The sequence below is a fragment of the Podarcis bocagei genome (assembly GCF_964188305.1).
Source record: "Podarcis bocagei genome assembly, chromosome: 4".
In the NCBI taxonomy this organism is placed as follows: Eukaryota; Metazoa; Chordata; class Lepidosauria; order Squamata; family Lacertidae; genus Podarcis; species Podarcis bocagei.
The window spans coordinates 81,860,420-81,888,287 of NC_138128.1; the positions used below are offsets into that span (position 1 = coordinate 81,860,420).

General features: G+C 42.4%; 1 protein-coding gene across 2 annotated transcripts in view; it reads right to left on the reverse strand.

Moving 5' to 3' along the window:
• The window catches only part of NRG3 (neuregulin 3), a 620,711-nt gene that overhangs the window by 155,122 nt on the left and 437,721 nt on the right, over positions 1–27,868 (reverse strand). For both annotated transcript variants that reach the window (XM_081190886.1, XM_081190885.1), the window contains exon 3: positions 5,191–5,264. In XM_081190886.1, coding sequence (XP_081047012.1) covers positions 5,191–5,264 — 74 coding nt within the window. The remainder of the gene's footprint in view (positions 1–5,190; positions 5,265–27,868) is intronic.

Sequence of the window (27,868 nt, forward strand, 5' to 3'; positions counted from 1 at the left end):
AAATAATAAGTATTTTTTTAAAAAAAAACCTCCAAAGTTGAGGTACCAAACTTCATTGGTGAGCTGTGGATTCAAGACATTTCTAAATGAGGCAAAACCTGGACAAAAACCATGCTAGATACACCAGAGGTTGATAGTGATCTCTTGTTTTGTTTTAATCTAATTGCTAGGTGGTGTTGATGGTGGGGAAACAGCCCAGAAACTGCTAATACATTGGAAAAAGGCTTTACATTTACACGGCAAACCCAATTCCTTTGAGGAACACAGGTTGCCAATGCAGATGGTGCCTTCGTTATCTTGGCAAGCGCTGCGGCATGTGTTCTTAATGAAACCAGTAGGACTAGTTGGGCAAAATGTGAGTCCAGAACCACAAGGGTTCTGCAGCAGGATGCATATGCTACACTGCACTTCCCCTTGATTCATGAAGATTATATGCCAATGTTGACTGAAGTCCAAAGAGGCTATTTGTTGGAAGCCTGTTTCATGCAGCTGATTGTGTACATAACTTATGGAAGAGTGGTGAATGTGCATGCCTAAATGCCTGACTCCATGTGGAAATTTCACACCCGCACACCCCAAAAAATGCTTTGAGCATGTGAACATTCACCATATTTATGATTCTCCTCAGCAACATTGTTCCCCTTGATTTTTTTTGCTTCTTCGGGGTCATCCTCCCAATCCCCCTCCTCTTTGGATTAGTCACACACATATATATTTAAATTAAAACACATTTATTCAAAAGTTAGCATACAGCTTTGTCCACTGCCGTAATATCACAGAATGATCACTCCAATCCTCAATCCCTCATCACTGATGTATATACATGACAGTGATGAGGGATTGAGGATTGGAGTGATCATTCTGTGAGTATATATGTGTGTGTGTGTGTGTGTGTGTGTGTGTGAGAGAGAGAGAGAGAGAGAGAGAGAGAGAGAGAGAGAGAGAGAATGACTATATATATATATATATATATATATATATATATATATATATGTTTTGGTGTCTTCGGGTATCTTCCCGTGTAAGAGTTGGGGTGTCTAGGCGACGTTTCGACGAGGTCTCACTCGTCATCTTCAGGCTGGTGCTTTCGGCTTCTTGTTACTAGAACAGAGCAGGATCTCAGTGTTTGAGTTCCTATAAATACTGTTGAGGGGGTGCAAAGTAATTAAAATGAACAAAAGAAGAAAAGGCACAATAACCTGGGAACTTCCTCTCTGCCCAGAACGTTGGAGGCTATACACCACACCCCCTCAACAGTATTTATAGGAACTCAAACACTGAGATCCTGCTCTGTTCTAGTAACAAGAAGCCGAAAGCACCAGCCTGAAGATGACGAGTGAGACCTCGTCGAAACGTCGCCTAGACACCCCAACTCTTACACGGGAAGATACCCGAAGACACCAAAACCTGCATTCCTGTACCCGTGAAAATCTACGAAAGCATATATATATATATGCTTTCGTAGATTTTCACGAGGTCTCACTCGTCATCTTCAGGCTGGTGCTTTCGGCTTCTTGTTACTGGAACAGAGCAGGATCTCAGTGTTTGAGTTCCTATAAATACTGTTGAGGGGGTGTGGTGTATAGCCTCCAACGTTCTGGGCAGAGAGGAAGTTCCCAGGTTAGTGTGTCTTTTCTTCTTTTGTTCATTAATTACTTGAGGGATATCTTGAGTGATTTCTTGAGTGATATTCTGAGTACCACTTAGGAGGGTCATTAGGTGTGGATTAGTTGTAATTAATGAACAAAAGAAGAAAAGACACACTAACCTGGGAACTTCCTCTCTGCCCAGAACGTTGGAGGCTATACACCACACCCCCTCAACAGTATTTATAGGAACTCAAACACTGAGATCCTGCTCTGTTCCAGTAACAAGAAGCCGAAAGCACCAGCCTGAAGATGACGAGTGAGACCTCGTCGAAACGTCGCCTAGACACCCCAACTCTTACACGGGAAGACACCCGAAGACACCAAAACCTGCATATATATATATATATATATATATATATATATATATATATATATATGGTCACATATATGATCCCACCTAATTAGGAGTCATGGTAAATGGGATTATGTCAAAATACTATGTTGCTAACCTGTTTTTTGTGTTTTTTTGGGGGGGTTTTTTGGCCAATGTCACAAATTTTAGTGAATGGGAGCAGTTATACTAGGTGGTTTCATCTTAGACCTACTTCCCTCCCTTCAGCTTGCAGGCTTCTGAATTTTACCTGTGATAATTTGTCTGCAGCAGAGTAGGTGTTTCTATATATTGGGAAATGTTTGTGGGGATACATATCCATTGTCTACTGTCTATCCCCCAAACCTTACTGGCAGACGTACAAGTTTTGTCTGCATGACGGCTGTTAATGGAGTACCGCTCCGAAGGGTCAGAGCCAACTGGAGTACTCACTGGAAGAAAGAAGCTCATTTTGTTGACATATTGTCAGACACAAGTGAAGAGTGGAAGTCAATGGTGCATGAGAAGTATTAAACTCTGCACTGACTACCACCTCCCCTTCAAAATGTGATTGTTGCAGAACGGTTTCCTCCCCACTGCCCTTAAATAAGATTTCCGGTAAAAGATTAGTTCACACTAAAATCTCATGTCAAATTTTGAGTCAAAGTCTTATTGCAACCATAACCGAAACACATTTGTTTCCCCCAGTTATTCTCTGTGGAGATTTGTGATGAATATCCACTAGGTAACTCTAAGTAGATGAATATTCTGTTTATATTTCCAGGACTTTGATATTAGCATGTGATATCTCATGATATTTGAGTTCAACATTTGGGTCAGGATCCACAGTGCTTTCTGCATGTGTATTTGTGTGTGCATGGGGACATCAGCAATTTTTACTTCATCTCCTGTGCTTTCTTGGACACCACAATAGGTTTTGTGCTAGCTCCTCTTCCGTACAGCAGCTACTGTTACAAAAAGACAGAAATCCCCATTCAGAAGAGCACTCCAGTGTTCTTGGAACAAACGGAGGGCCATATTCAGTGGGTGTGCTCCTAACATCCATGTGCCCAATGACTTTGCCCCACTTCCAACACTCATGAGGTCAGCAGAAGGTCTGAATGGGGAACTTATGCATGTACAGGGGTGTGTGTGTGCAGAAGCTTCTCCAAGTGATGGTGATTCCCCCATTGCAGAAGATTAGTAATTGCAAGGAGTCTACATGCACTGGTTTCCTGTTCAGACCTTCAACTGAACACCTGGGGCTGGAGAGAAAAGCCAGTGGGCAAGTTGTCATTGGGCATGGGACAATGACTACATCACTAACCCCACTTCTCTGTGTTTGCTGAATACACAGAGAGTTTTTCTGAATAAGGCTGCAATGGAAAGACTGGACAGGCAACCAAAACTGACAATGGAGAGCAATGGTATTGCAAATACCTTCAAAAACTATCAGGTTCAAAGTTTCATAGTTGAACTCCATACATCCATATCTCTTTGTACCTACATTAGCTTTACATTTTCCCCTATAGTACACCATGACTTAATTTCCACAACAGAACCAAAATATCAATGTCTACCGTTCTGATAAATAGTTTCAAGGCTGTACAATGTCAAGTTCAAGCAAAAATAGAAGTCCAGGTTTTAAGTTGGATCCCTATGATGTGTGGAACTCCAGTCAATGTTGCTTACTGTTCCTATTTTACCAATAGGGATGTACATTCAGTGAATCCAGCCTACCTAACAGCTTCCAAACTTATAGATGCATGAAGTTTTAAATGGATGGAAACACAGGCTGATTTGTCCCAGGTCATCTTATTACAACAGTTAATTGCAAAGGAATAAAGAAAAGGCCACAATGCAAGGCACAGGACATACAATACAGAAGAGCAAGTCAAGAAACTTTGGCAAAATGACAAAGAGCAGCAGCAAGAAGGGGGGGGGGACCCACAAAGAGGAAGAAACAAATCCCAGCCTTCATAAGGGAAGAAGCTCCAAGTTTCAAACACGAACCTCCTGTTTTGTAGACTCAAAAAACAGTGAAGAATCAACACTGGACTTCATTTTATATTTTAAAAAAGAAAGAGTAAAACTGCTAACTGAAAGACTTTGATGAGTACATCCTCTTTTTGAGCTTCTGGTGTAATATGCTAGGTTGCATCTCTCAAGCCCACCCCCCACCCCCACCGCAGTGAGATGCATGTGTTCAAAATTTATTTAGTTGTTTCTTCCCGGTTTTCTCATTCTCAGGACAGCTGACAATCATTTTTTAAAAAACAAAACAAAACAATCCCCTACAAAATACTATTCAAGTCCCTTCCAACAAATGTAGCAACAGCAGAAACTCAGTAATGAACAAACAGGCCCAGTTCAGATGCAATACTAAACAGTGGTTTAAAGTGGGCTGCTTTCAACCAACCATAGTTAGGAGAACTAACTACAGTTTGTCCAGGTTCAGACGTAATACTTGGTTGCAGTTAGTCTAAGACAAAAGCAAAAATTTTGAACTCCTCCCACCCACATCAGAAGAGGAGGAGGAAGAATATGTGAGCCGGAGGTTCATGGTGGCTTGTTCCCATAATGATAAATCATGACTTACTGTAATGTCTGAACGTAACATGCATACAATAAAACCAAACAGCGATATATTTCCAACTACACACCGTTAACATAGCATACAGGTATAGAAAAACAAATCCCCACAACCATGGGGACCCTCCCCCCCAATGACCAAGAATTTGAAACCAAGACTGGGTTATACTGAGGAAAGACAGTGGCTATCTCAGTTTTTAATGGGGTAAAGTGAGGACCTCTTCCAACACATCATCCCGGACTACAAGCATGCCCTACCAGCTATAATGACAAGCATTTTGCTTGTATATATTCTTAAAAGCTGGTGTATTGTTTTCAACTCACATCAACCCAACCATAGGAAATTCTAGCGGGGCTAATGGGAACTGTAGTATAGCAAATTCTGGAGGGCACCACATGCCCTGTTGGAGAGACAGTGGCTAAAGGAATATGTTATTCTGTATAGCTTTCCCCCAGAAAATATAACATGATGAGGAAGACTCAAGACTATTTCATTATACAAAATACTTTACAAGCTCCTGAAATGGGTTTTGATGTAATTCTGACAATGAACAAAAGGTCACATCATATGGCAAAGGTTACCTCCGGCATGTAATAAAGACAGAAGAAGAAAGAGGAAAAAAGAAACATTTGACATACTTGGATCTGACAAGATTGAGTCGGTTTTCGGCAAAAATTGGTCACAGCGGACTCCTTGGTAGCCCTCTTTGCACCTGGGGAAAAGGGGAAAAATGACAAACATACGCATGCGGTAGTGACAGGCTAATTGCAAGGCATCAGTCAACTGCAAACATTGCTCAGAAGGCTAAGACAGAGCTAAAATGTTTTCAACCACCTGGAGCAGTAGTACAAGTGGTTCCCAAACATTCTGCCTCCAAGAAAACCTTTCAGCACCCCCTCCCCTGCTGAGGAACCCTATATGTCTGCCACAGGACCCAGTGTGTTGCAAAGGATCCTGAACCACTGCCTAGGATGCACACTTGGTCCACACACTTGGCCAAATATGTGGGGCCTCACCTTTGCTCCACTTCAACTGAAAGGTTACTACATTTTGCTGCTTAGGGCAGAGCAGCAAATGGTGCCTCCCTCCCAAAAATAATAATATCCAAGGTGCATAATATAATACCCATAGTACCCAAGGCCAGTCATTTTATTTTGGCACTTAGAGAGATGCCACAAGCACCCTTCTTCATCCATGGCAGGAAAAAGAGCAATAGTTGTAAATAAAGTACTAATAAATCTATATTAACTAACTCACAATTTGCTGCTCTCTCATGACAACTCAGATCAGCTGCTTGAAGTGGCCACCTCACTCTGCCTAGCGACAGGGTACCTAAGGCTACATCTCCTTCACAAATATGACCAGCAGCCATAGAAGCTGTTTCAGCGTGGCAGGATTCCCACTTGGGTCTTTGTTATGGCATCAACACCACAATGTTATGGCACTGAAAGGTTAAGTTTTCTGGATATTAAAATATGTTCCCTAAGACCATTAAAGGTAAAGGGGTAAAGGGACCCCTGACCGTTAAGTCCAGTCACGGACGACTCTGGGGTTGTGGCACTCATCTTGCTCTATAGGCCGAGGGAGCAAGCGTTTGTCCACAGACAGTTTTTTCGGGTCACGTGGCCAGCATGACTAAGCCACTTCTGGCGAAACCAGAGCAGCGCACGGAAACACTGTTTACCTTCCCGCCAGAGTGGTACCAATTTATCTGCTTGCACTCTGACGTGCTTTCGAACTGCTAGGTTGGCAGGAGCGGGGACTGAGCAATGGGAGCTCACTCCATCATGGGGATTCAAACCGCCAACCTTCTGATTGGCAAGCCCAAGAGGCTCAGTGGTTTAGACCACAGCACCACCCATGTCCCCTTCCCCCCTAAGACCATTACTTGATATCATAACAAGAAAATGGTGAAAAACTGGGTTTGCTCTTTTAAAGAATGTGCATAATATTACAAGAATTTCAAAAGTTGCCATGAAACCATTTTTGTTTAAAAAATTATCATCAAATCATAAATTACCCTTTTTAAAAAATGTGTAGGGGTTTGAACCCAGGTCTCAGTGGTCTCAGTGGTCCAAGTACTATCAGTAATGGGGAAAACAAGAGATGTGCAATTCATGGATGAACCAGCCCCATGATCACTGCAGTCCTGTATTTCTTCATTTCTCTGAGTTTTTTTACTTTGACTATTTTGATGTTTCATAGTAAGACTGATCTTTCACTGGTGAAATGACCCCCTAGCAATCTGTTCAATCTGTTTCTGCCCATGGAGGCAGAAGCATACTGAGGCTACAAATATTCGGAAGTACAACCCAGTCAATATGGGAAATCCTACTCTGACAGCCATAAGGATTTCTAGCCATTATTGCCCAATTCTTGTCTGGATTTAGCTTCAATTGACTTATCCACAGACAGTTTCTAAACACAGTTTGACACTTAGTAAGAGAAAACTTGGGCTGGAGGAAAAAGAGAGATATTTGGGTGTCACCAGAACAATGATATGGAATTTCACATCTCTGTATAAACTCACCCACTTGTGTCAATAGTAAGAGAGAGGCAGAACAGAATTTTGTGGGTCAGGACTTTGAAAGGGCATGGGAGAATGACAAGAAGCTGTTATATTTGGGGCAGCATCAAGACTCCACACATCCTCAGACACACAGTGGTCACCTATATTCCTTAAGTATCTACTACCTAGCCATCCCTAATGGTCTCTGAGTATCTAGACTGTCCAGATGGCAATTGACAACTATGGAATACAAAACTACCAGCATCACTAGGTATGTCTCTTGAAAATAATTCAGAAATTAACCCATCTAATTCCTGGGGGAGGGATAATGCTTTCATTGAACAGCAGAATTTTCATCATATGGAAGTCCCTGCTCCTAGCACTTGATGGCTTTATTTGGGAAAGTTATGGAATACAAACCAGAACCAGAACTTGATTTCAGCAAATGGGGATGAATATATGGGACACAGTGGGACAGGACACCAGTGAGCGCAACGGCACTTAATTATTTTTTCCCCTATCGCCGTTGGACCCGCTCTCACTTGATTATGTTGCCCCGACCTCTCAGAACAACCATTAACCCACAGGCATACAAACGTTCCCAGAGTATAAAGTTGGGGGTCCTTCGTGAGGGGAAAACTAAGAATTGGAGTCTCTGTTGGGTTTTCTTTTTAAATAAACAAGAACACTTTACTTAAAATCCAAGGTAACATGACAACGTAGAGGGATAAAACTTAGGTACTGCTTTAGAGTTTGGCTCCTTTCCAGGGTTGTACTTTACTTCAGACACACACCCCGTTAAACAGTCCTGCTCCTAAGGTACCTTCCGTATTACACTCAGAGTGGATGTTTATCTTGAACCAACTCTCTCTCCTGACAGTCCCAAAATCTCCAACTATCTCCCTACCTAACTAACCTCAATTCCCAAAACCCACCTCCGAACCAACCAACCTCACTCCCTTTCCCTCCTCACACCAACCAACTTCCCAAATCCAACCAACAACCAACCCTCCTTCCCAACCAACCTACTATCTCTTCAGAATCCGTTCCTTTTATATTTTCCCTCCTGAAACCTCAGCCAATCAGAGGCTGCCATGCGTTAACCCTTCTTTTAACCAACTTTTCCGTCACACACAACCATTTAGGGTTTTAAAGATAACCATCAAGAACTTGAATTAGGCTTAGAAAAAAATCAGTAATTGAAGAGATATCTTTCCTATGCTGTCCCTGTTAGAAGACAAGTTTCAGAGTTCTGCACTAATTATTGTTGGTAATGATCTGCAACAATTTGTATTAACAAAGTTATCAGGCTGCTGATATTCACTCCATTTTTTTGTAGTGCTTCTAAACTTAATTGCCGGAACACAAGCATAAAACCAAGACTGTTTACAAACTATGCACCAAGGAATTCAAATTTCTGTGACATGTATGAATAGTGAAAATTGAGAGAATTTTCATATTTCCCCCCCGTTTGCTAGTTATGAGAAAGGGCAAAGGATTATGTAACCTTTGTCCACAGGAATTTAGGCACAATCACTCCACGTTCTGGCTTCTAGAATTTCACCAAATTATTGGATATCAGCTTCAATCCCACCCTCTCAATCTTGAGATCTAATAAAACTTTGCCCCACATGCATACTGGAAATGAAAATTGAAGTTCTCAGGATATACAATTCTGTTTCAACCCAATCACATAAACGGCTGTGCTTGAATGGCAGGACTGCAGAACTACATACAGTGGTACCTCGGGTTAAGTACTTAATTCATTCCAGAGGTCCGTTCTTAACTTGAAACTGTCCTAACCTGAAGCACCACTTTAGCTAATGGGGCTTCCTGCTGCTGTGCCAATGGAGCACGATTTCTGTTCTCATCCTGAAGCAAAGTTCTTAACCTGAGGTACTATTTTTGGGTTAGCAGAGTCTGTAAGCTGAAGCATATGTAACCTGGAGCGTATGTAACCCGAGGTACCACTGTACTGCAATACTCTTGAGCATAACACACAAGTGGTGTTTTCAAGGTGCGAAAATATAAGAGCTCCCCTTTCTTGATTCGTATGACCCTAAGAAAATAAACACTCCTACAGTCCATGCTGAAGAAGCCAATACATAAACACAAAAGATAGAAAAGAACTTTCAGCAATGTGTAATGGAAGATGGACATGGGGCTACAGATTTGGGGGGGGGGTGAAATGAATTCAGCATGCTCATAAAATATGCCAGTATTCTGAACCAGGCAACCCTGACCCTCTCATGTTCTCCAGTTGAGACTGCAATCTGAGCAAGATGTTTCCCCCATTTATTTATCTGGCTGTGGTGACAACAGAGTCAGGAGGGAAGTAGTTAAATAACTCTTGGTCCCTGGCATTTGAAATTACATTTCCTAGTATCCCTGCTACCTGCAGCAGTGCTGTGGTAGCATTTCAAATTTCAGAGAGGGAGGGGAAAGAACCCCCCCACACACAATCACCATAAAGCAGGCGTTTCAGGTCTCACAGAGGAGCTGGAGGGAGGGACCTATCATCTCCTAATGCCAGGAATGACTTGGAATCAACTCTGCTTTTTGGTTGTTTGCTTGGTTTGGTGACCCAGTTCAGAACAGAACAGATGCGCTTGGCCATTGCTACACACGTTTCAAGGCTCCTTGTCTGGAGACAAGCTTAAAAGAAGCAGGAAAACAGGTGCTCAGTCTGAGAGCTCAGTCTATGTCAGAGTGCCAAATGGCTCAGAGCAAGGCCAGTGTCTGTAGCTTTGTAGGACCAAGTAAAATCCTCTTGCTTTTGTGTGTCACCTGCTCCTTGCTGAGCTGGCAGTTGTAACCCATCCCTCTGGGTGCTCACAATTTGGCTCCAAAAAAACTACAGCATAGTCCAGGAAAAACCTTCTTCTGGCAAGTAACTGTTATGGCACAAAGAAAGCGATACCTGGGTTCGAATAGCCAGTTCAGGGCCTGTGACATTTTCAAAAGCCTTCCCATTTTTATCTGTGGCCCGTTGAAGCATAGGGGAAAGTGAGTATTCGATACAGCAAACAAACCTACGTTTAAGGGATTTGACTCACGCAGAATATGAACATGACATTATGTCTGGCTGTGGGTGGTCTCATCAAAGATGATAGCTCTGTATCCTCTGAGTGATTTGGCTGAGAAATTTCTCACTTCTACTGGAAGAGTGTTCACACCCACCAGCCCACTTGCAAATTTGTACCACATAAATATACTGTTTAAAAACTCTAAATCAGGTAATTATTAGGGTTGTCTTACCAGAAATTATAGGGGTTTGCTGACATAACTTATGTCAAGAAGAGTAAACAGAGTCCCCCCCCCATGCGGCGGCAGAAATGAGACTGCAATTTTCAAACAAGTTGACAAAAAGACTACTAAAATGTCCCCCTTTAAAGATGCACTTGACATAACTTGCAAGTGAAACGCTAAAAGTGAAGAAATGTTACCAGTATCTGAATCTATATCAATGTTTATAATGTTTTCATTCCTTTTTCTTTTTCTTTCCTTACTGAATTAGCTTAATTAAATGAAATAAGAGTTGAAAGTAGGTCAATATTAAACCTTCCATGTAATTTTTATATTTTCCCTATAATCTATTCAATTTAAATGAATCTGGTTTTCTGCATTTTTCTATATTTATTCTTACTTCTCTAAACGTAAATATTAGATGTAAAGAAAGGTATATTCTTTATCCTCCCATTATTGAGGTAACAGGTGTCCTCTCTGAGCTCAAATAAGGGGGGGGGTCGTACTAAACATGCAAATAATGGGAGGATGAGGGGGAGCGGCATCCAATAGACAAACAGAAACTTTGAAGACAGTTCCTAAGCAACAGACGTAGGATATTTGCTGGTTGATCATTTTATTAGATCTGACATACGGTACATAATTGATTTTAGGAATGAATTACATTTGCAGTGACATCCATAAATTCACAGTTTTGCCAGAAAAGAAAATAGTAGCCTGCCTGCCTACACGTGCCTATGTAAGTGTACAGACATTATTCACCAGTTTTGATAGCTGGATTTTTCTTTTAAAAATAAATAAATAAGTGCTGCCTTATAGATTTTTATTGGCCTGAAAGTATTCAAAAGTGACAATTTAGATGAAGCAAAAATGTTTCCATACATATGGAGTTATAGTTCATATCAGGAGGGCCAAACACACCTGGTGTGCCAAGTGGGATGATGTCACAATGCACAACATGAATAATTATCAATTGAAAGCACACACAACAAAAAGCCCTCAACAGGGCCTCTGGATCATGTTCAAAGGCTCTGATACACCTGCCCTCTGAGACCTTGTGGAAAAAGATGCAACCAGTGTCATTACAACAGTAGCATCCTATACTGCTAGCCAGGAATGCAGAGAGATGCTACACTGAACCCCTTCCCCAATATGACTCCCCCCCCCCCATTTGGAAGAGGGTGGCAGGATATTAAGTGGCAGAGGTAATCATAGTAGAGAGCAGGATTTGGGCAGTAGGCCATGTCTGTGCTGATTCTGCTCAGAATTAACATTACCAGCTCTTTTTGCAGAGCGTCCCTGGTGAATTTTGTTGTTGTTTAGTCGTTTAGCCATGTCTGACTCTTCCTGACCCCATGGACCAGAGCATGCCAGGCACTCCTGTTTTCCACTGCCTCCCACAGTTTGGTCAAACTCATGCTGGTAGCTTCGAGAACACTATCCAACCATCTCATCCTCTGTCGTCCCCTTCTCCTTGTGCCCCCTATCTTTCCCAACATGAGGGTCTTTTCCAGGGAGTCTTCTCTTCTCATGAGGTGGCCAAAGTATTGGAGCCTTAGCTTCACGATCTGTCCTTCCAGTGAGCACCCAGGGCTGATTTCCTTAAGAATGGAGAGGTTTGATCTTCTTGCAGTCCATGGGACTCTCAAGAGTCTCCTCCAGCACCATAATTCAAAAGCATCAATTCTTCGGCAATCAGCCTTCTTTATGGTCCAGCTCTCACTTCCATACATCACTACTAAGAAAACCATAGCTTCTACTATACGGACCTTTGTTGGCAAGGCGATGTCTCTACTTTTTAAAGATGCTGTCTAGGTTTGTCATTGCTTTTCTCCCAAGACCCTGGTGAATTAGCATCTTGCTAATTTGGTTGTGATTTCTAGCGTCTACATTGACGACTGCGTGTGTGGAGAACTGATGTAGATTTCTGTCTGTTCCTTGCTAGACTTTTTTATTTTACTTTTCCAGGTTGCTGAAGTGCACAAGTGCACAAGTGCACAATGATGAGCTGCAGCACAAAAACGAACCTTGATGTTAACTGTTTCTACAAGGACATCGAGATTCTTTGGTGCACCCAGCACTTTTTGACTCAATGCACACAATCACTTCTGCCCATCAGGACAAAAGAAGCAGAATACACGCCAGTGGGCAGAAGGCATTGAAAGCCATGGAAAGCTGCACAGGCACCAGTAGTGGAATTAATTTTAGAAACTCTCCATGCTAAATTAGGAGGGCAGAGCAGCCTGCTGGCCAACCCACAGAACAATACCAAAATGTACAAAAGCCCACTCATCCCAAGTAGATGATTTAAAATGGGCATTAACTGATTAATTCATCAGCTTCCGGGATTAAGATTCTTTCTGAAAACCACACACCACAGGATTTATTTCAGAGCCCTTCTTGCAAAAGAAATACTGAACTGGTATCAGATGTGATTTATGTGGTCCAAAAGCAACATGGTGCTCTGTGCTTCCCTTTATTCTTATTCAGATGGTGTGGTTGGCTGGCTTCCCCTGTCACCATCTAAAAGAGATTATCCAGCTGGCTCTCATTCAAGCCACAAAAAGCTCAAGCCAGACCAGACTGAAGTAATGTCAAGGGAGAGAGCACAACAAAACAAACACCCCTAGTTCCTTTGATGGAGGAAATGCCTCCTTTTTCCTGTTTCTTCAGCTTCAAAGCCTGCAACGCATGTGACAAGTGTAAAGGTGAGCTTGCAACCACCCTCCTTAACTGCCCCCCAAACCAAGCCGCACAGTTCCTTCCTTGATTCTTCTGTCCCCATCCTGCCATTTTCTCCATTTCCCAAGGTATAAAATCCTTATTCTAAGGGAGCTGGAATAAACAGGCAGTGGAGGGAAGGGGAGCAGGAAATAAGAGTGGGCCCAACACCAAATTCTAAGTGCTCCAGCTTCTGCACAAGTTTGGAGAAAGGTCCAGCCCATTCTGGTTCCATGTGGATGTTTTAGGAGGAATCAGCACCATTCCCGTAACCAACACAGAACTTTTTATATATACCGTATTTTTCGTTCTATAAGATGCACCAGACGAGTCTTATAGAGCAAAAACTACGGTGGTTAAGACAACACAAAATGGTCATTTCCCCTTTTCTTCTCTTGCTGTACAGAGGCACCCACCTCCCCATTTCGTCCAAGAGTGATCACATGTCATGAAGTTGCATCACTCCCAGGGAGTCTGTTGCCATAGTTTCATTGTTTTCATCATAATGGTAGCAGGAGCCCCTTCAGTTACTTGGCCAGTTGTAGGCAGCTGCAATTATTTTAAAATGGAAAAAAGCAAGAGGAGACGGGAATCCCTTGGACTACCCCATATGGAATCCACAAGGTTACCAGGGGATTTGGCAGATTTCCAGGCAGGAACTCAATCCAATCAGCACATTTGGCAGATCTGCGTATTTACAGCTCTATAACACAGTTCCATTCAGGTCAGTGACCTATTGGCCTCTGAAAAATGAAAAGTTCTTTTAACATTTATTCCTGTCTGTCAAAAAAAAAACATATCTTTCATTGCTATCATCTGTACCAACGTTATAATCTGTTCTCAACTCTTTTTACACTGTGGCATTTTTTATTTTTTACAGTTCAGGCTAATTTTTTAATGTTATTACTTTCAAATTTGGAAAGCTGAAACATGTAATTAAGACAACATCATTCTGAAATGCCGCTTCCTGTTCATTATATGTGCAGCTGCAAATTTGATGAATGTCAGGGAAATATGCCATCTGAAAGATCGGTGCTGGAATTTAGAGAAATACATAAAATAGCAATCTTCAAGGTTTTCAAGTGAGATTTTTAGTGATTCTGTGTTTGGGACTGTCAGCAATGGAACTAACCTTAGAGCAGTAGCAAAGCAGAGGAGCTGACTATTGAAAGCACCTGATTGGGGAAAGAGGGGGGAATGCTGAACATGAGCCAAGACCACAGATTTCTAGAATAAGTGAACAAAGTTGTAGTAGTTGTAGTTCATATGGTCAGTAGTGATACTCATCTAATAGACTGGTGTGGCTATAAACCAGTGTATTGAGGATGCATGCAGCATATATATGTAAATACTTACAAACACCTTTTTTCCAACTTGGAAAATATCACAGTAATCAAGCCTACACACTATGGACTATGCATTCATCAGCTACCATACAATATGATCTTACATAAGCATGGGGCACTTGCTCCGGTCTTGCAAAAATAATTTCTGCCCAGCTAAATATGTGAAGCAGTCTTAAGGGGTATAAGTTATAGACTGCCCAACTCCACAGAATGATTTCCCAAGAACCATAATTTCAACAATGGGAATATTTATCTAGATTTTTTTCCCCTTCCCGATAATAGTCTCTGACATTTCCCATACACTATTGCTCATATCTCCCTGTTCTTGCACAGTTTGACTGTGTTAACAGGGGGATTTTGAGTACGGAGGGAACTATACATATAAGCTCTTTTGACAACTGTCTCCTTGCTGCCAGGGTTTTTTCTGGAAGACTGCACTCAAGAATTATCAATGCATAAAGCGGAGCAGATTAAAATGATTAGAAGAAAGACCTGACATTGATCAGCTGGGAGGATGTACAGTAATTGGTGGTGGTGAGTTAGAATGAAAGAAGAAAGATTCAAACAATTAGAGAGATTGAATATATTGTGCTGCCAAAGTTGGGGGGAGGGGAACAACTCCAAACAGAAGGAACTGCATTTATCAGTTCCAAATGCATGGTGAGATCTATGAAAGCTAAGACTGCCAGAGACAGATTCAGGCTCTAGTGAGTCATCATGAAAGAAAGAAAGGAAAGAATAGAGATAGACACTAAGGATGACCAGTGGTGCTAAAAGTGCACTGGGTTCTGCAAGATTTCGAAGCAGGGAAATCAAGCATAAAAACCACTCTGAGATCTATGAATGGAGGGTGGTATTAACAAAAAACAATATATCAATAAACACAAAAATGAATAACAGGGAAATGCAATGTTTCCTCCCCACCCCACTTCAAAGTCTCTTTTATTTAAAGAGAAAATGTATTTTATATATCACTAATGGTTTTCCCAGTAGTGATGTATGGAAGTGAGAGCTGGATCATAAAGAAGGCTGATCGCCAAAGAATTGATGCTTTTGAACTATGGTGCTGGAGGAGACTCTTGAGAGTCCCATGGACTGCAAGAAGATCAAACCTCTCCATTCTTAAGGAAATCAGCCCTGAGTGCTCACTGGAAGGACAGATCCTGAAGCTGAGGCTCCAATACTTTGGCCACCTCATGAGAAGAGAAGACTCCCTGGAAAGACCCCGATGCTGGGAAAGATGGAGGGCACAAGGAGAAGGGGATGACAGAGGACGAGATGGTTGGACAGTGTTCTCGAAGCTACAAACATGAGTCTGACCAAACTGCGGGAGGCAGTGGAAGACAGAAGTGTCTGGCGTGCTCTGGTCCATGGGGTCATGAAGAGTTGGACACGACTAAACGACTAAACAACAACAACAACAAAAGCTGAAAAGAAGTCAAAATTCCTTTTAGAGCAGGACAGGACTGTGAATGTAGTGGCCAGTTGCAAAGACAGCAACAAACAAACAGCAACGTAAAGTGCTCCTGCACTTCCAATAGTTGTGTAGAAGAAGGAATTTCAGACCCTGGGTGCAATTGTAATGAAATTATTAGAGAAATTATTAGAGGTGCAAGAGCCTTGACCTTTTTTTTTTTTTTGCACCTGGCCACCATAGTGAAGAACGATAGATGGGACCAAATATAGTCATTGGTAAATAGTGTCTAAACAAGAAAACCCCTAGCATTCAACTAATAATGGCCCAAGTTGCAGACCCTCTGCTGTTTTTAGAGGCATTTTGCCCCTTTGATCTGTCTTTTTTCTCCTCGTGGCATGAGAAAAAACACACCTTTTGATGAATTTACTCCAAATATTCTCCACCATTCCCCACCTCACCTCCCTACAGTGCCTGGATTCCAACATCTGGGGCCTGGAAAATGTTGGTCAGACTACCAGCTCTGATACTGCTTATGGAAAAAGGAAGAAGTTGTCTGATTGTGACCACTAATGGTGAGCCCCACCCACAAGTAACTGTGGGATGAAACTGTTGAACACTTCATTCCTCCCTTGGAGAAATTGGTGCTCTTCTGGTCTACCTCCTCAACTGAGGTTGAAAACAGTTTTCACTCTGTCAGTATCACTGGGACTCGAGCCAGGAGTTTCCTGGTCTGTGTACTGTCACACATCATGATGGGTCAAATGTCTATGGAGCAGGTGAGAACATTATTGTCCAAATAGGCCACTGTGTGGTTCTCCACCCTGCTCTCAGTCTGCCTCTGGAAGCAGCTGATTTAATCTCCTCCTTACCTGGGTATGAATAATTCTAGTTCAGGTAGAAGATGCTACAGTCTTGTGTGGTTCCTAAAGTCTCTTTCTGGATGTGTCTTTTTGTCACCCTGCCTGCCTACCTACCTACCTACCTTTTTATCTTCTAGTTTTGTTACCTGTCTGCCTCACAACCATGATTCTGGCTTCCTTGTCCATTTATCTGCCACCTTTTCTGTGAAGGTCCTGTGAGTGCCTGGAGGGGGTTGAAGGATGGATGGTGGCTAACACAGGTTGAATCCTGACAAGACAGAAGTACTGTTTTGGGGGGACAGGAGGCTGGTGGGTGTGGAGGACTCCCTGGTCCTGAATGGGGTAACTGTGCCCCTGAAAGACCAGGTGTGCAGCCTGGGAGTCACTTTGGACTCACAGCTGTCCATGGAGGCGCAGGCCAATTCTGTGTCCAGGGCAGCTGTTTACCAGCTCCATCTGGTACGCAGGCTGAGACCCTATCTGCCCACGGACTGCCTCGCCAGAGTGGTGCATGCTCTGGTTATCTCTTGCTTGGACTACTGCAATGCACTCTATGTGGGGCTACCTTTGAAGTTGACCTGGAAACTACAACTAATCCAGAATGCGGCAGCTAGACTGGTTGACTAGGAGTGGCCGCCGAGACCACATAACACCAGTCTTGAAAGACCTACATTGGCTCCCAGTATGTTTCCGAGCACAATTCAAAGTGTTGGTGATGACCTTTAAAGCCCTAAATGGTCTTGGTCCAGTATATCTGAAGGAGCGTCTCCATCCCCATTGTTCTGCCTGGACACTGAGGCCCAACGCTGAGGGCCTTCTGGCGGTTTCCTCACTGTGAGAAGACAAGTTACAGGGAACCAGGCAGAGGGCCTTCTCGGTAGTGGCACCCACCCTGTGGAATGCCCTCCCATCAGATGTCAAAGTATACAACAAGTACCAGACTTCTAGAAGACATCTGAAGATAGCCCTGTTTAGGGAAGCTTTTAATTACTGTATTTTAATATTTTGTTGGAAGCCGCCCAGAGTGGCTGGGAAGGCCCAGCTAGATGGGCGGGGTATAAATAATAAATTATTATTATTATTACTGCTCTTTTACATTCTTGTTCAGTTCTTCTTTAGATGGACCTCTTGGTTTGGATACTGGCCTTTGATTGTCTCTGCCTCCACAGACTGAGCCATCACCCCTATTCTGCACTTATGGGACCATGCTTCCTAAAGTCCTATGTTCCCAGGCCTTTCTATGAGATGTGTCCCAGTGCTCCCTTCCAATTCTGACATACATTTATGTGTATCGTGCAGCCATGAGAAGAAGCTCCTGTGAACATCTGAAAGCAGATAAATACAAGGCTCTGTGCTTGCACTGGAGCCACAAACACACAGGGATGAAATCCCCTTCGCTGCTCGACCAAGTCAAGGAGGTGATGATTAGGTGGGCTTTGGATATAGGGGAAATTATTAGTTTATCAGCATGGGAGGAATTATGGGAAAAGCACTGGAAATTTACAGCCTGTGAAACATTAAGAGAAAATCTAATCAATATCTTTTATAAATGGTATTTAACACCGGCCGAAATAGCTAAAACGTATAAAACGAAAACAAATTTGTGTTGGAGGTGTAAGAATGCAGCGGGGACACTCATACATATTTGATGGACCTGTGATAAAATCAAAAGTTTCTGGGATAAAGGTTTATGATGAATTAAAAAATATATGTTTAAATACAACTTTGAGAAAAATACAGAAGCTTTCCTACTAGGGATAACAGATAATGATAGAGCAAAAGAAATTCAAAAAGTATTTCTCTGTGTCACAGGTCTGACGAGGATCTTAATTATCAGAAACTGGAAGAAAGAAATCACGCCAACAAAAAAGGAATGACAGGATGAACTATTAGATTATACTGAATTGGCCAGACTGACAGAGGCAATCAGGGGTCACCCCAGACAAGAATTTCAAAAACAGGGGACATGTAGAGAATATTTTATCAAGCAGTACCCCCAAATAACCACCTGGACTTGTTTCGATTAATTCCTACAGGAGGATTTATGGTTCTTAAAGTTACAATTTGAGATAACCAGTAATAATTATCTATACGGGGAAACAGTTTATAAGAAGTAAATAAGGAAGCCATGTTCAGGATAAAGGAAGTCTTTTATTTCTTTTTTATGTTTTTTCTTTATTGTAAGTGTCTTGTTGCTAAGTTTGTTTTGTTTCAGATGTTATGGTGGTAGATTTATTGTTTTAGTTGTTGTTGAAGTAGATTTCTGTTGTAAATAACTTCAATGAAATTTATTTTTTTAAAAAAAGAAAAGAAAACCCCTTCCCTAACTGCCCAGGAGAAAGTAAAACGTGAAAGAAATGACAGGTGTACTTGAACGGTCTCCCTTTGGTTGGCAGGTGACAGACTGTGCCTTTAAGGCCCCGTTTTTACACAGAGTGCAGCAGTTTCAGGCTGCAATTCATCAAAATTGACCCGTTAAGGAAGGAACTGTAAAAAATACTTAGCAATACTAGTAAGGTTAATTGTAGCAGCCAGCACTGATTAGGCTCAAGTGTGTTGCCGAAATGCCACTCATACAGGTGCAGGCTTGACTGACACCATTTGTGAAATAATGGGGAGCAAGAGGGGTAATCAGGTCTTACACGTAGGATAAATCGGCCGTTTAGTAGCAAACCCCCTGAGAAACACAGTTTTGCCTGACCTGTATTTGCAATCCAGTCTGTACCACAAAGAGCACGCCTAGCACTCTGTTTCTGAAACTCAGCTACAGAAACACCACACTATTTGTAGACTGCAGCAAAAGATGCATGCTTGCTGTATCCTATATCTGACAAGAAAGTGACTAAAATGGAACCATGCGAAAATATGCCATTCAGCAGCTACTTAAGAGACGCGATGCCTCACCATCTCTTGAGAAATTTCATGACACCTATCTAAAACTCTTTAGTTTCCTCAGCTGCTTTGGGTGAGTGAGGAGGGACCCACAAATATACTTAAAAGTATATGCGTGAATGCAACTAGTGTGTGAGGTCCTAACTTGCAACATCTGACTCTGCTTCAGACAAGCATTTGAACCCTGGACACTTCACAGACATGCATCTAGACTCCTGTAGGGTTGCAGGGAAAAGCTGCTGAAAAGAGCTACAAATATTGGCGGCGACAATATGGTTAATTTACACAACCATCTCTCACAGGGTCTTTGCTCAAAATCCCTGCTCCCCCCAAAACCCGTTTCCCCCCCCCTTTTTTTTTAGAAAAAGACACCACTAAGGAGCTTCATGGCATATATTTACCTATAGCATGTTATTTGCCCTCCAGTGTGAGTAAAACGTATTTGCTGGTATATACTTTTGGACATTAATGATGTTTGTCATTGCCAAGCTTTATATAACAACAGCAGCATTCATATGAGGGTTATTCTTCCCCATTCTTGAGTTGATTAGACCTTGCATACAAACTCTTTATCACCATGAACGCTGAATGGAATGACTTTTTTTTTAACAACAAACAGTAAAAAGATTATTACGTTTCTAAATCTTTAACTGCCAGCTATTTTGGATATAACATACACATTTAGAAATTGTCCTAATCTTACTGACCTGTCCTATATAAAAGAATAAAAGGAGATGCTGCCCTCTTCTAAAAGACATGCATTAGTACCTTTCAAGCACTAAAGCGCAATTGTGGTTGTTATGAGCATTGCAAAATGTCACCTAGCAGTGCTATTCCTCTGTAGGGCTAGGGAAACACATTGGGTTTCCTTCCAATAGTGACAGAAGACAGTTGGGTCTGCTTCAGTGACTACCACCTTTTTCTTTTATAGTTCTGTGCAAAGAACTATACATAGCTACTCGCTTGTGACAAGAAATAAGAGCTTCCAGGTGATCAGGAAGCTTTACCAAAGTGAAGCTGAGGGTAGCTGCACCCGTTGAATTTCTACCTGTTATGCAGGCCTTGGAGGCATGGATTCTCTGTCAGGAAACAAGACAAAAAAGTCAAATATATTTGTTTTTATAGATTCAATGATTGAATTAATTCAAGTTTATTCCATTAATTAAATTAAATTAATTGAAGTCCTAGATTTTTAGGTAAGGACTCTTGTGAATGGACTCAACACCCTCTCCAAATATATAATAGCATAGTTACTATCTTAACTATGCAGAAGAGGAGTTTATAATTCACCATCACTCAACTGTGGTCTAATAAATGCCACATAAAATGAGCCAGGCCTATGATTCCCTACCTCTATAAACAAATATTGTTTTAGGAAAGGAATTCTGTATCATTAACTTGTGCACAACATTTGATTCCCAATAACTTACAAAGGATCTCAGAGTAACACCTTTCTGTTAATATTTACAGGAAACTAAGCCAATTCAGGAAACTAAGGACAGATCGTGAAACTGAGGCTCCAATACTTTGGCCACCTCATGAGAAGAGAAGACTCCCTGGGAAAGACCCTGATGTTGGGAAAGATGGAGGGCACAAGGAGAAGGGGACGACAGCAGCGGCGTAGCGTTGGTTATCAGCACCCGGGGCAAGGCAAGTAATTTGCGCCCCCTAACCCGGGGCAAGGCAATTAATTTGTGCCCCCTAACCCGGGGCAAGGCAAGTACAGTAATTTACTCTCCCAAGCAGCAGCAGAGAGGCTTCTCTTTCCCCCGCGCTCTCCTGGAGCTGCCTCTTTTCTTTCCTTTTTTCCCCTTTCTCCAAGGCTTTTCGCTTTCTCTCCTTAATTGATTCCTCCTCCACACCGCAGCGTTTCCTGGCTGCTTCCCCCCCTTCCCCTCTCTCTCCTCCTCGCTCTGCTTGCCTTGCCCTGCCTGAGGGCGCCCTGAGGAGACTCCGCTCTCCTTTTTGACCAGGCGAGGTGGAAAAGTCTCTTCCCGCCCCCTCGCCAGACTCCCTGCTCGGCTCGGCTCACTACCCAGGCGGCCAGTGGAGAGAGAGCCGCAATTACCATAAAGCTCCTCTCCCTCCGCTTCGCCAAGCTGTCAAAGCCCCAGCAGCAGCGGCAATGGCAGCAGCAGGCACAGCCAGACCCCCGCCAGCCAGCCAGCCCGCCCGCCCGCCCGGCTTCCTCTCCTTTTTTTGCCAGCGGCAGAAGGCTTTGCTCTCCCCCTTCTGCGACCTCCTCGCCAAGCCGAGTGAGCGCGGGCTCCCTAACCCGTGGATTTTAGTAGGGGCAGAGAGCTGCTAGTGCGAGCGCGCCCCCCGCCCATGTTGCGCCCGGTGCGGCCGGCACCCCTGGCACCCCCCACGCTACGCCACTGGACGACAGAGAACGAGATGGTTGGACAGTGTTCTCGAAGCTACCAGCATGAGTTTGACCAAACTGTGGGAGGCAGTGGAAGACAGAAGTGCCTGGCTTGCTCTGGTCCATGGGGTCACAAAGAGTCAGACACGACTAAACGACTAAACAACAACAAAAAGCCTCATCAAACCCTGAAGGGCTTGCTTCCAAGTAAATGTGCATAGGATCAGGCTCCAAGTCCAAATAAAAACTAGGCATCACCACTGCAGGGGTGTAACTTGCATATTCCTGCAACCCACAACATGTCACAGTAGCAATTTACTTAATTAGTAAAGCAAAGAGGGTAAAATGAAACTCTTGCCTTTCCATTTATTAACGGGGAAAAGGAGAAAATTAATGCAGTAGGAAATATAATCTGTTTTCTCAGAGAGAAAAGCCATTATGATTTGTGTTTAGAGATGTGTCATTTTCATCTCTGATGCAGTGATTTGGTTATGCATCTTCATTCACCAACAATTTCTCAGCAAAATGGCAAAGCTTTTCATGCACAGACAGTACCACCACACTCAAGGGAGAACAGAAATCTGCAGACATAGTCCATTTCACATGATGTTCTAAGTTCAACATAGTGAAAATTCTAGCTGAAGTCAGGCTTTCCCCCCCAGCTGGAACTCTGTTCTAACACCTCTCAGGTGGGCACCATTGCCATTGCAAGAGAGCAAGGGGGGTGTTCCTGGTGAGTTCTGGCACCTCTTAGAAAAATAGCTCTGGCTGCAGTTATGAGGTTTAGAGCCACCACATTATTTTTTTCACCAGCTTGCTGATACTGATTTTATTTCCCAGCTCCTCCAATTGGAAATAGTTGCACCCTGCTCCCTTCCAAAGTGCGGCTTGGCTTCCCTCAGGACTTGGCCACGGCCAGGCCAGCATTTATTTTCCTCCTTCCCATACTTATATTGTGATGGAGAGTAGGTAGGAAAGTCCAGAGAGGACTGCAACCAAGGAGACTTTCAATCCTCTGCTATGTACTGGTTTAATTCATTTATCCAGGCTCAGAGGGAGTCAATTGGGCCACATCAGACCTGACAGAAAGCATTTCCCAAATCATTGGGAAAAGGTTGGCATGATCAGCCAATTCCAAATCAAGAAGAACAGAAGGATACCTAAGCAACACTATCTACAGGTTACTAGCCCTGAATAAGTTTTTATTAGGCTATCTGCCTTCACCTCCCTGTGTTAGTCACTTCTGGCATGATGGACAGCCTGAAATGGAGGAAGGGGAAGACCCTGGTAAAATTGTTGTTCATAACCACCCAGCATCCATGGAGTTAAACCAGTGGTGCCCAAACTTTTTTCAAAGAGGGCCAGATTTGATGAGGTGAAGCACCGTGAGGGCAAACCAAAAGGCCAACCAAAGTTGTTAACCTTTTTTTAGAATTGAAGTTGTTGAGGTATTTTAGGATTTTACCCCAGGAAATAAACTGCCACAGGGGCCAGATTAAACTGACCGGTGGGCCGGATTAGGCCCCCCAAATGGACTTTGGACGTGCCTGGGTTAAACACACAGATATTGTGACATTGTAAAGAGGCCAAAATATCACAGCTGATTGTTTTACTTTTTTAATGTAAAATTACATTCTTATTTTAACAAGCTCGTTCTTAAGAGATTTAAAGCTTAATCTGCGGAATGGTCTCATGAGCCATATCAGGAAAAATTAAAGAGCGTTGATAGCGATAAGTAATTTATTTTCAAAACTCTTTTCAAAACTATCTCACCCCACAGAGAAAGTTAAAGGTAATTAAAGTTCCACAAATTTCTTACAGCTTTGTCTTTCAAAGGCACATACGCAACCGGTCCCCACAAAACCCCTTGCAAATAAGGGGCTGGATGGTTTATCCAAGAAATTTTTCCCCCTAGGTCAAATGCATATGGGAACTTTCTATATGTGCCCTTCCTTCCTTATTTCCTTCCTTCCTGGCAGAACTGTGTGATTGCAAATTCTCCAAAACTCTGAAATATGAAAACACTATCATTTTTCACCCCTCCCTTTTGAGACAAGGCAGAATAACTAAGGCAAAGGCGGATGCAACATTAAAAAGACAAGTCACAGCAGGCTCTTCACCCACAGTATAAGCCTGGCTTCCTCAAAAACTTGCCATCTTCATGTGGGTTCATGATGGCACCAGCCACATCTTATGACAGCAGGTTCCATAAACTATATCCTGTGTGAGGAAGGACTTTCTTCGCTCTGAATCTACTGGCAAACAATTTCATTGGGCGACCCTGAGTTCTAGTATACAGTGGTACCTCTGGTTATGAACTTAATTCGTTCCAGAGGTCCGTTCTTAACCTGAAACCATTCTTAACCTGAGATACCACTTTAGCTAATGGGGCCTCCTGCTGCTGCTGCGCAATTTCTGTTCTCATCCTGAGGTAAAGTTCTTAACCCAAGGTACTACTTCTGGGTTAGCAGAGTCTGTAACCCGAAGTGGTTGTAACCCAAGGTACCACTGTATAAAAATGTGAGAAAAAAATGTGTCGATATCCACTATACATGTACCTCTGTCCAATGTACCTCGCAAACCCAAATTTTTGAAGGTGACTTCCCGTGTTCATCCCTTCGCCGCTTGCTTGGGAAGAATAACCGGTAGAGAACCACCTTGTATACTTGGTTCCTCAATCAGCTAGAATTCTTCCATGGATGCAGGCCTGTGTGTGCATTGTATGTAGGCACACACATCTCCAATATACATATCACGCTTGAAGTGAGCCAACAGTGTGACGCGGCAGCTAAAAAAGCCAATGCAATTCTGGGCTGCATCAATAGGAGTATAGCATCTAGATCAAGGGAAGTAATAGTGCCACTGTATTCTGCTCTGGTCAGACCTCACCTGGAGTACTGTGTCCAGTTCTGGGCACCACAATTCAAGAAGGACACTGACAAACTGGAACGTGTCCAGAGGAGGGCAACCAAAATGGTCAAAGGCCTGGAAACGATGCCTTATGAGGAACGGCTAAGGGAGCTGGGCATGTTTAGCCTGGAGAAGAGGAGGTTAAGGGGTGATATGATAGCCATGTTCAAATATATAAAAGGATGTCACATAGAGGAGGGAGAAAGGTTGTTTTCTGCTGCTCCAGAGAAGCGGACACAGAGCAATGGATCCAAACTACAAGAAAGAAGATTCCACCTAAACATTAGGAAGAACTTCCTGACAGTAAGAGCTGTTCGACAGTGGAATTTGCTGCCAAGGAGTGTGGTGGAGTCTCCTTCTTTGGAGGTCTTTAAGGAGAGGCTTGACAACCATATGTCAGGAGTGCTCTGATGGTGTTTCCTGCTTGGCAGGGGGTTGGACTCGATGGCCCTTGTGGTCTATTCCAACTCTATGATTCTAAGTGCAGTCATCAAAGAAACAAATCAAACCAATTGCTTCAGCAAGTCAAAGAAAGCTTTCTACTCTGCAATTATTTTGCTGAAACTTCCTTTCCCCCCTCCCCCTTGCCTCTCTATGAAAGTATGCAGGACTTTTGACCCCTTTTTCCTAGTCTGATTCTGAAGCCAGAGGAAACAAATGGGAAATCAGAAGACAAGGAGTAAGTGATAGCATGCATATGGCTTGGAAACAGTCCTTTATGACAAAACAGATGGCTGCAAAAAAAAGAGGGGAGTCGGGAAACGGTTCTCAAACATGGCTGATGTGATACTAATTAGACTATCAGAAGGCACCTACAGAAAATCATTTCATTATAATACTAACATTTGTAAAACATCATGTCACATCTACTTTCCATCAACCTCTGTCAGAATTTAGCGCAATAAAATAAAATAAAGGCTTCATTTACTTGTGCTTTTCTCAACATGGTTGCTCCCATACCTGTGCAGGTATGTATAAAGAGCTCAGACCATACGGTTCCACTACTTCATATGTTTACAAATCAAGTAAATCTTTCAAAGGTGTGTGCACACACACCAAATACCCCTTACAAATAAGGCGCTGTATGGTTTATCTTCAAAACAACTAAATGAATCTGAATAAATTTCATTTAAAATGGACAGCATTGTCACCCCATGACCAAGTACTGGATCGCTGCTTTACATTTCACAAAAAACCTGCCATCTGTGGGCAGGATATTTGTTAATTAAATCAAGATTTTGAGATCCTTAAGCCATCTGTTAAGATATTTTGTTAAATTGCTTTCTTCAGTCACAGCAAAAATATGCACAAATGAGCTGCTTGTTCCTGATAGGGGGATGCATCTTAAATGAAACAAGCTATGCACTCTTGGAACATTGCTAGCCAATGAACCAACACTGAGTTCAGTTGCTAAAGAGCCGAAACAAAAAGATATTGTGGAGGCTGAATTCAAATGAGTCTAAGGTATTGCTCTTTGAATAGAGCCTTAAAGGTAATGAGAGTCTACTGATGAAACTAAAATCAGTGAATACACCATGGTGCCTCATTCAATTCAACACACAAATCAGGCTCCCAGTTCTATAAGGATAAACCCAGTTAAGAACAATTGCAGATTTTTAAGAGACCCATCAATGAAATTCAAACATTTAATTTGTCAGATAAGACTACTGCTCCCAAACTGCAGGTCAAAGAAAAAGAGACACACAAACAGCCTGTTGTGTCCAAAATCTTTTTGTTTCCCATTTTTATTCCTTCACATCAGTATTCAATGGCTAAATGTGCCATATTATAGAGAACAAGCAATATATTCCTATTATAGAGGATAAACAATATACTCCTAAAACATGGCAACATTTTCAATATCACCAGTCCAATTTTTACTGCAGATTTCTGCCTCAAATTTCAAAATTAGACATTGTTTAGACATTGTTTTCATTCAGGCAGGTGAAATCTCCTAAGCTGCCAATTACTCTCAGATATCTTCTAATTACTGTATACCATTGAATATAAACTCTTAATGCTGTAGAACACTAAATACTAACAAATAAAATACAACAAATGTTGGGTACTCACACAGTGAAATATTCAGTAATATCTGGCACCTGTTTGAATATCCAGGGAACACCCAATAAATAAATAAATTCAAATGGGTGTTTTGAACAGCACTATTAAGGATTAATTTGTTCCAGTTTTAATGATGATCAATTTTCATGGGTAATTCCGAAACAGTTTCCAGGAATGGTGTGATTCCAGGAAACACATCCTCCTTAGCAATGGCTTACGATACAGTCATACCTTAGGCTGTGAATGCTGCGGGTTGAGCGTTTTCGGGTTACTGACTGCGCCGAACCTGGAAGTACTGGAATGGGTTACTTCCGGGTTTCAGTGCTCACGCATGCGCAGAACCAGAAAATGACATCACACACATGCGCAGAAGTGCATCACGCACGTGCGCAGACACAGTGCTGTGGGTTGCAAACGTGCCTCCTGCACGGATCACGTTTGCAACCTGAGGTATGACTGTACACTATATGTGCTTACGTAATTTCTGTCTGTCTGTCTGTAGGATTGTTCATTCTCCTTTGCTATATTGACTCAGGGCCCTCCCTACCATACAACCTGTTGCAGGCCGAACCATGAGTCTCAAGAGGCTGAGGTGGTTCAGGCTCATCACTTCTCATATACAGCAGCCATGGATAAACTGTAAATACTGTAAAGATATGTGCAAGAGGAAAGCACCAACATAATTTGTCCTGGTTTCTGTTAACAAAGAATTCAGCTATACAGCTGCAAATATAACATTTTAAGTGTGTTTTAAGTGCATTACATAAATGTGACACTAGATAGTGCTGGTGAGCTAATGGCAAATTTCATATAGGTTTTAGAAAGTGTGGGGGGGAGCATTTTCATAGCATTTTTTACATTTGTGTAGATCCACTCAAAGTTTCCTTAGATTGTTTTCAGTATCCACTAGTAATCACTCCTAAGATCCCCACAGATCTCTGATGGGCCCTGCCCCGCGATGTTTTAAATTTGTAAACCTACCAGGG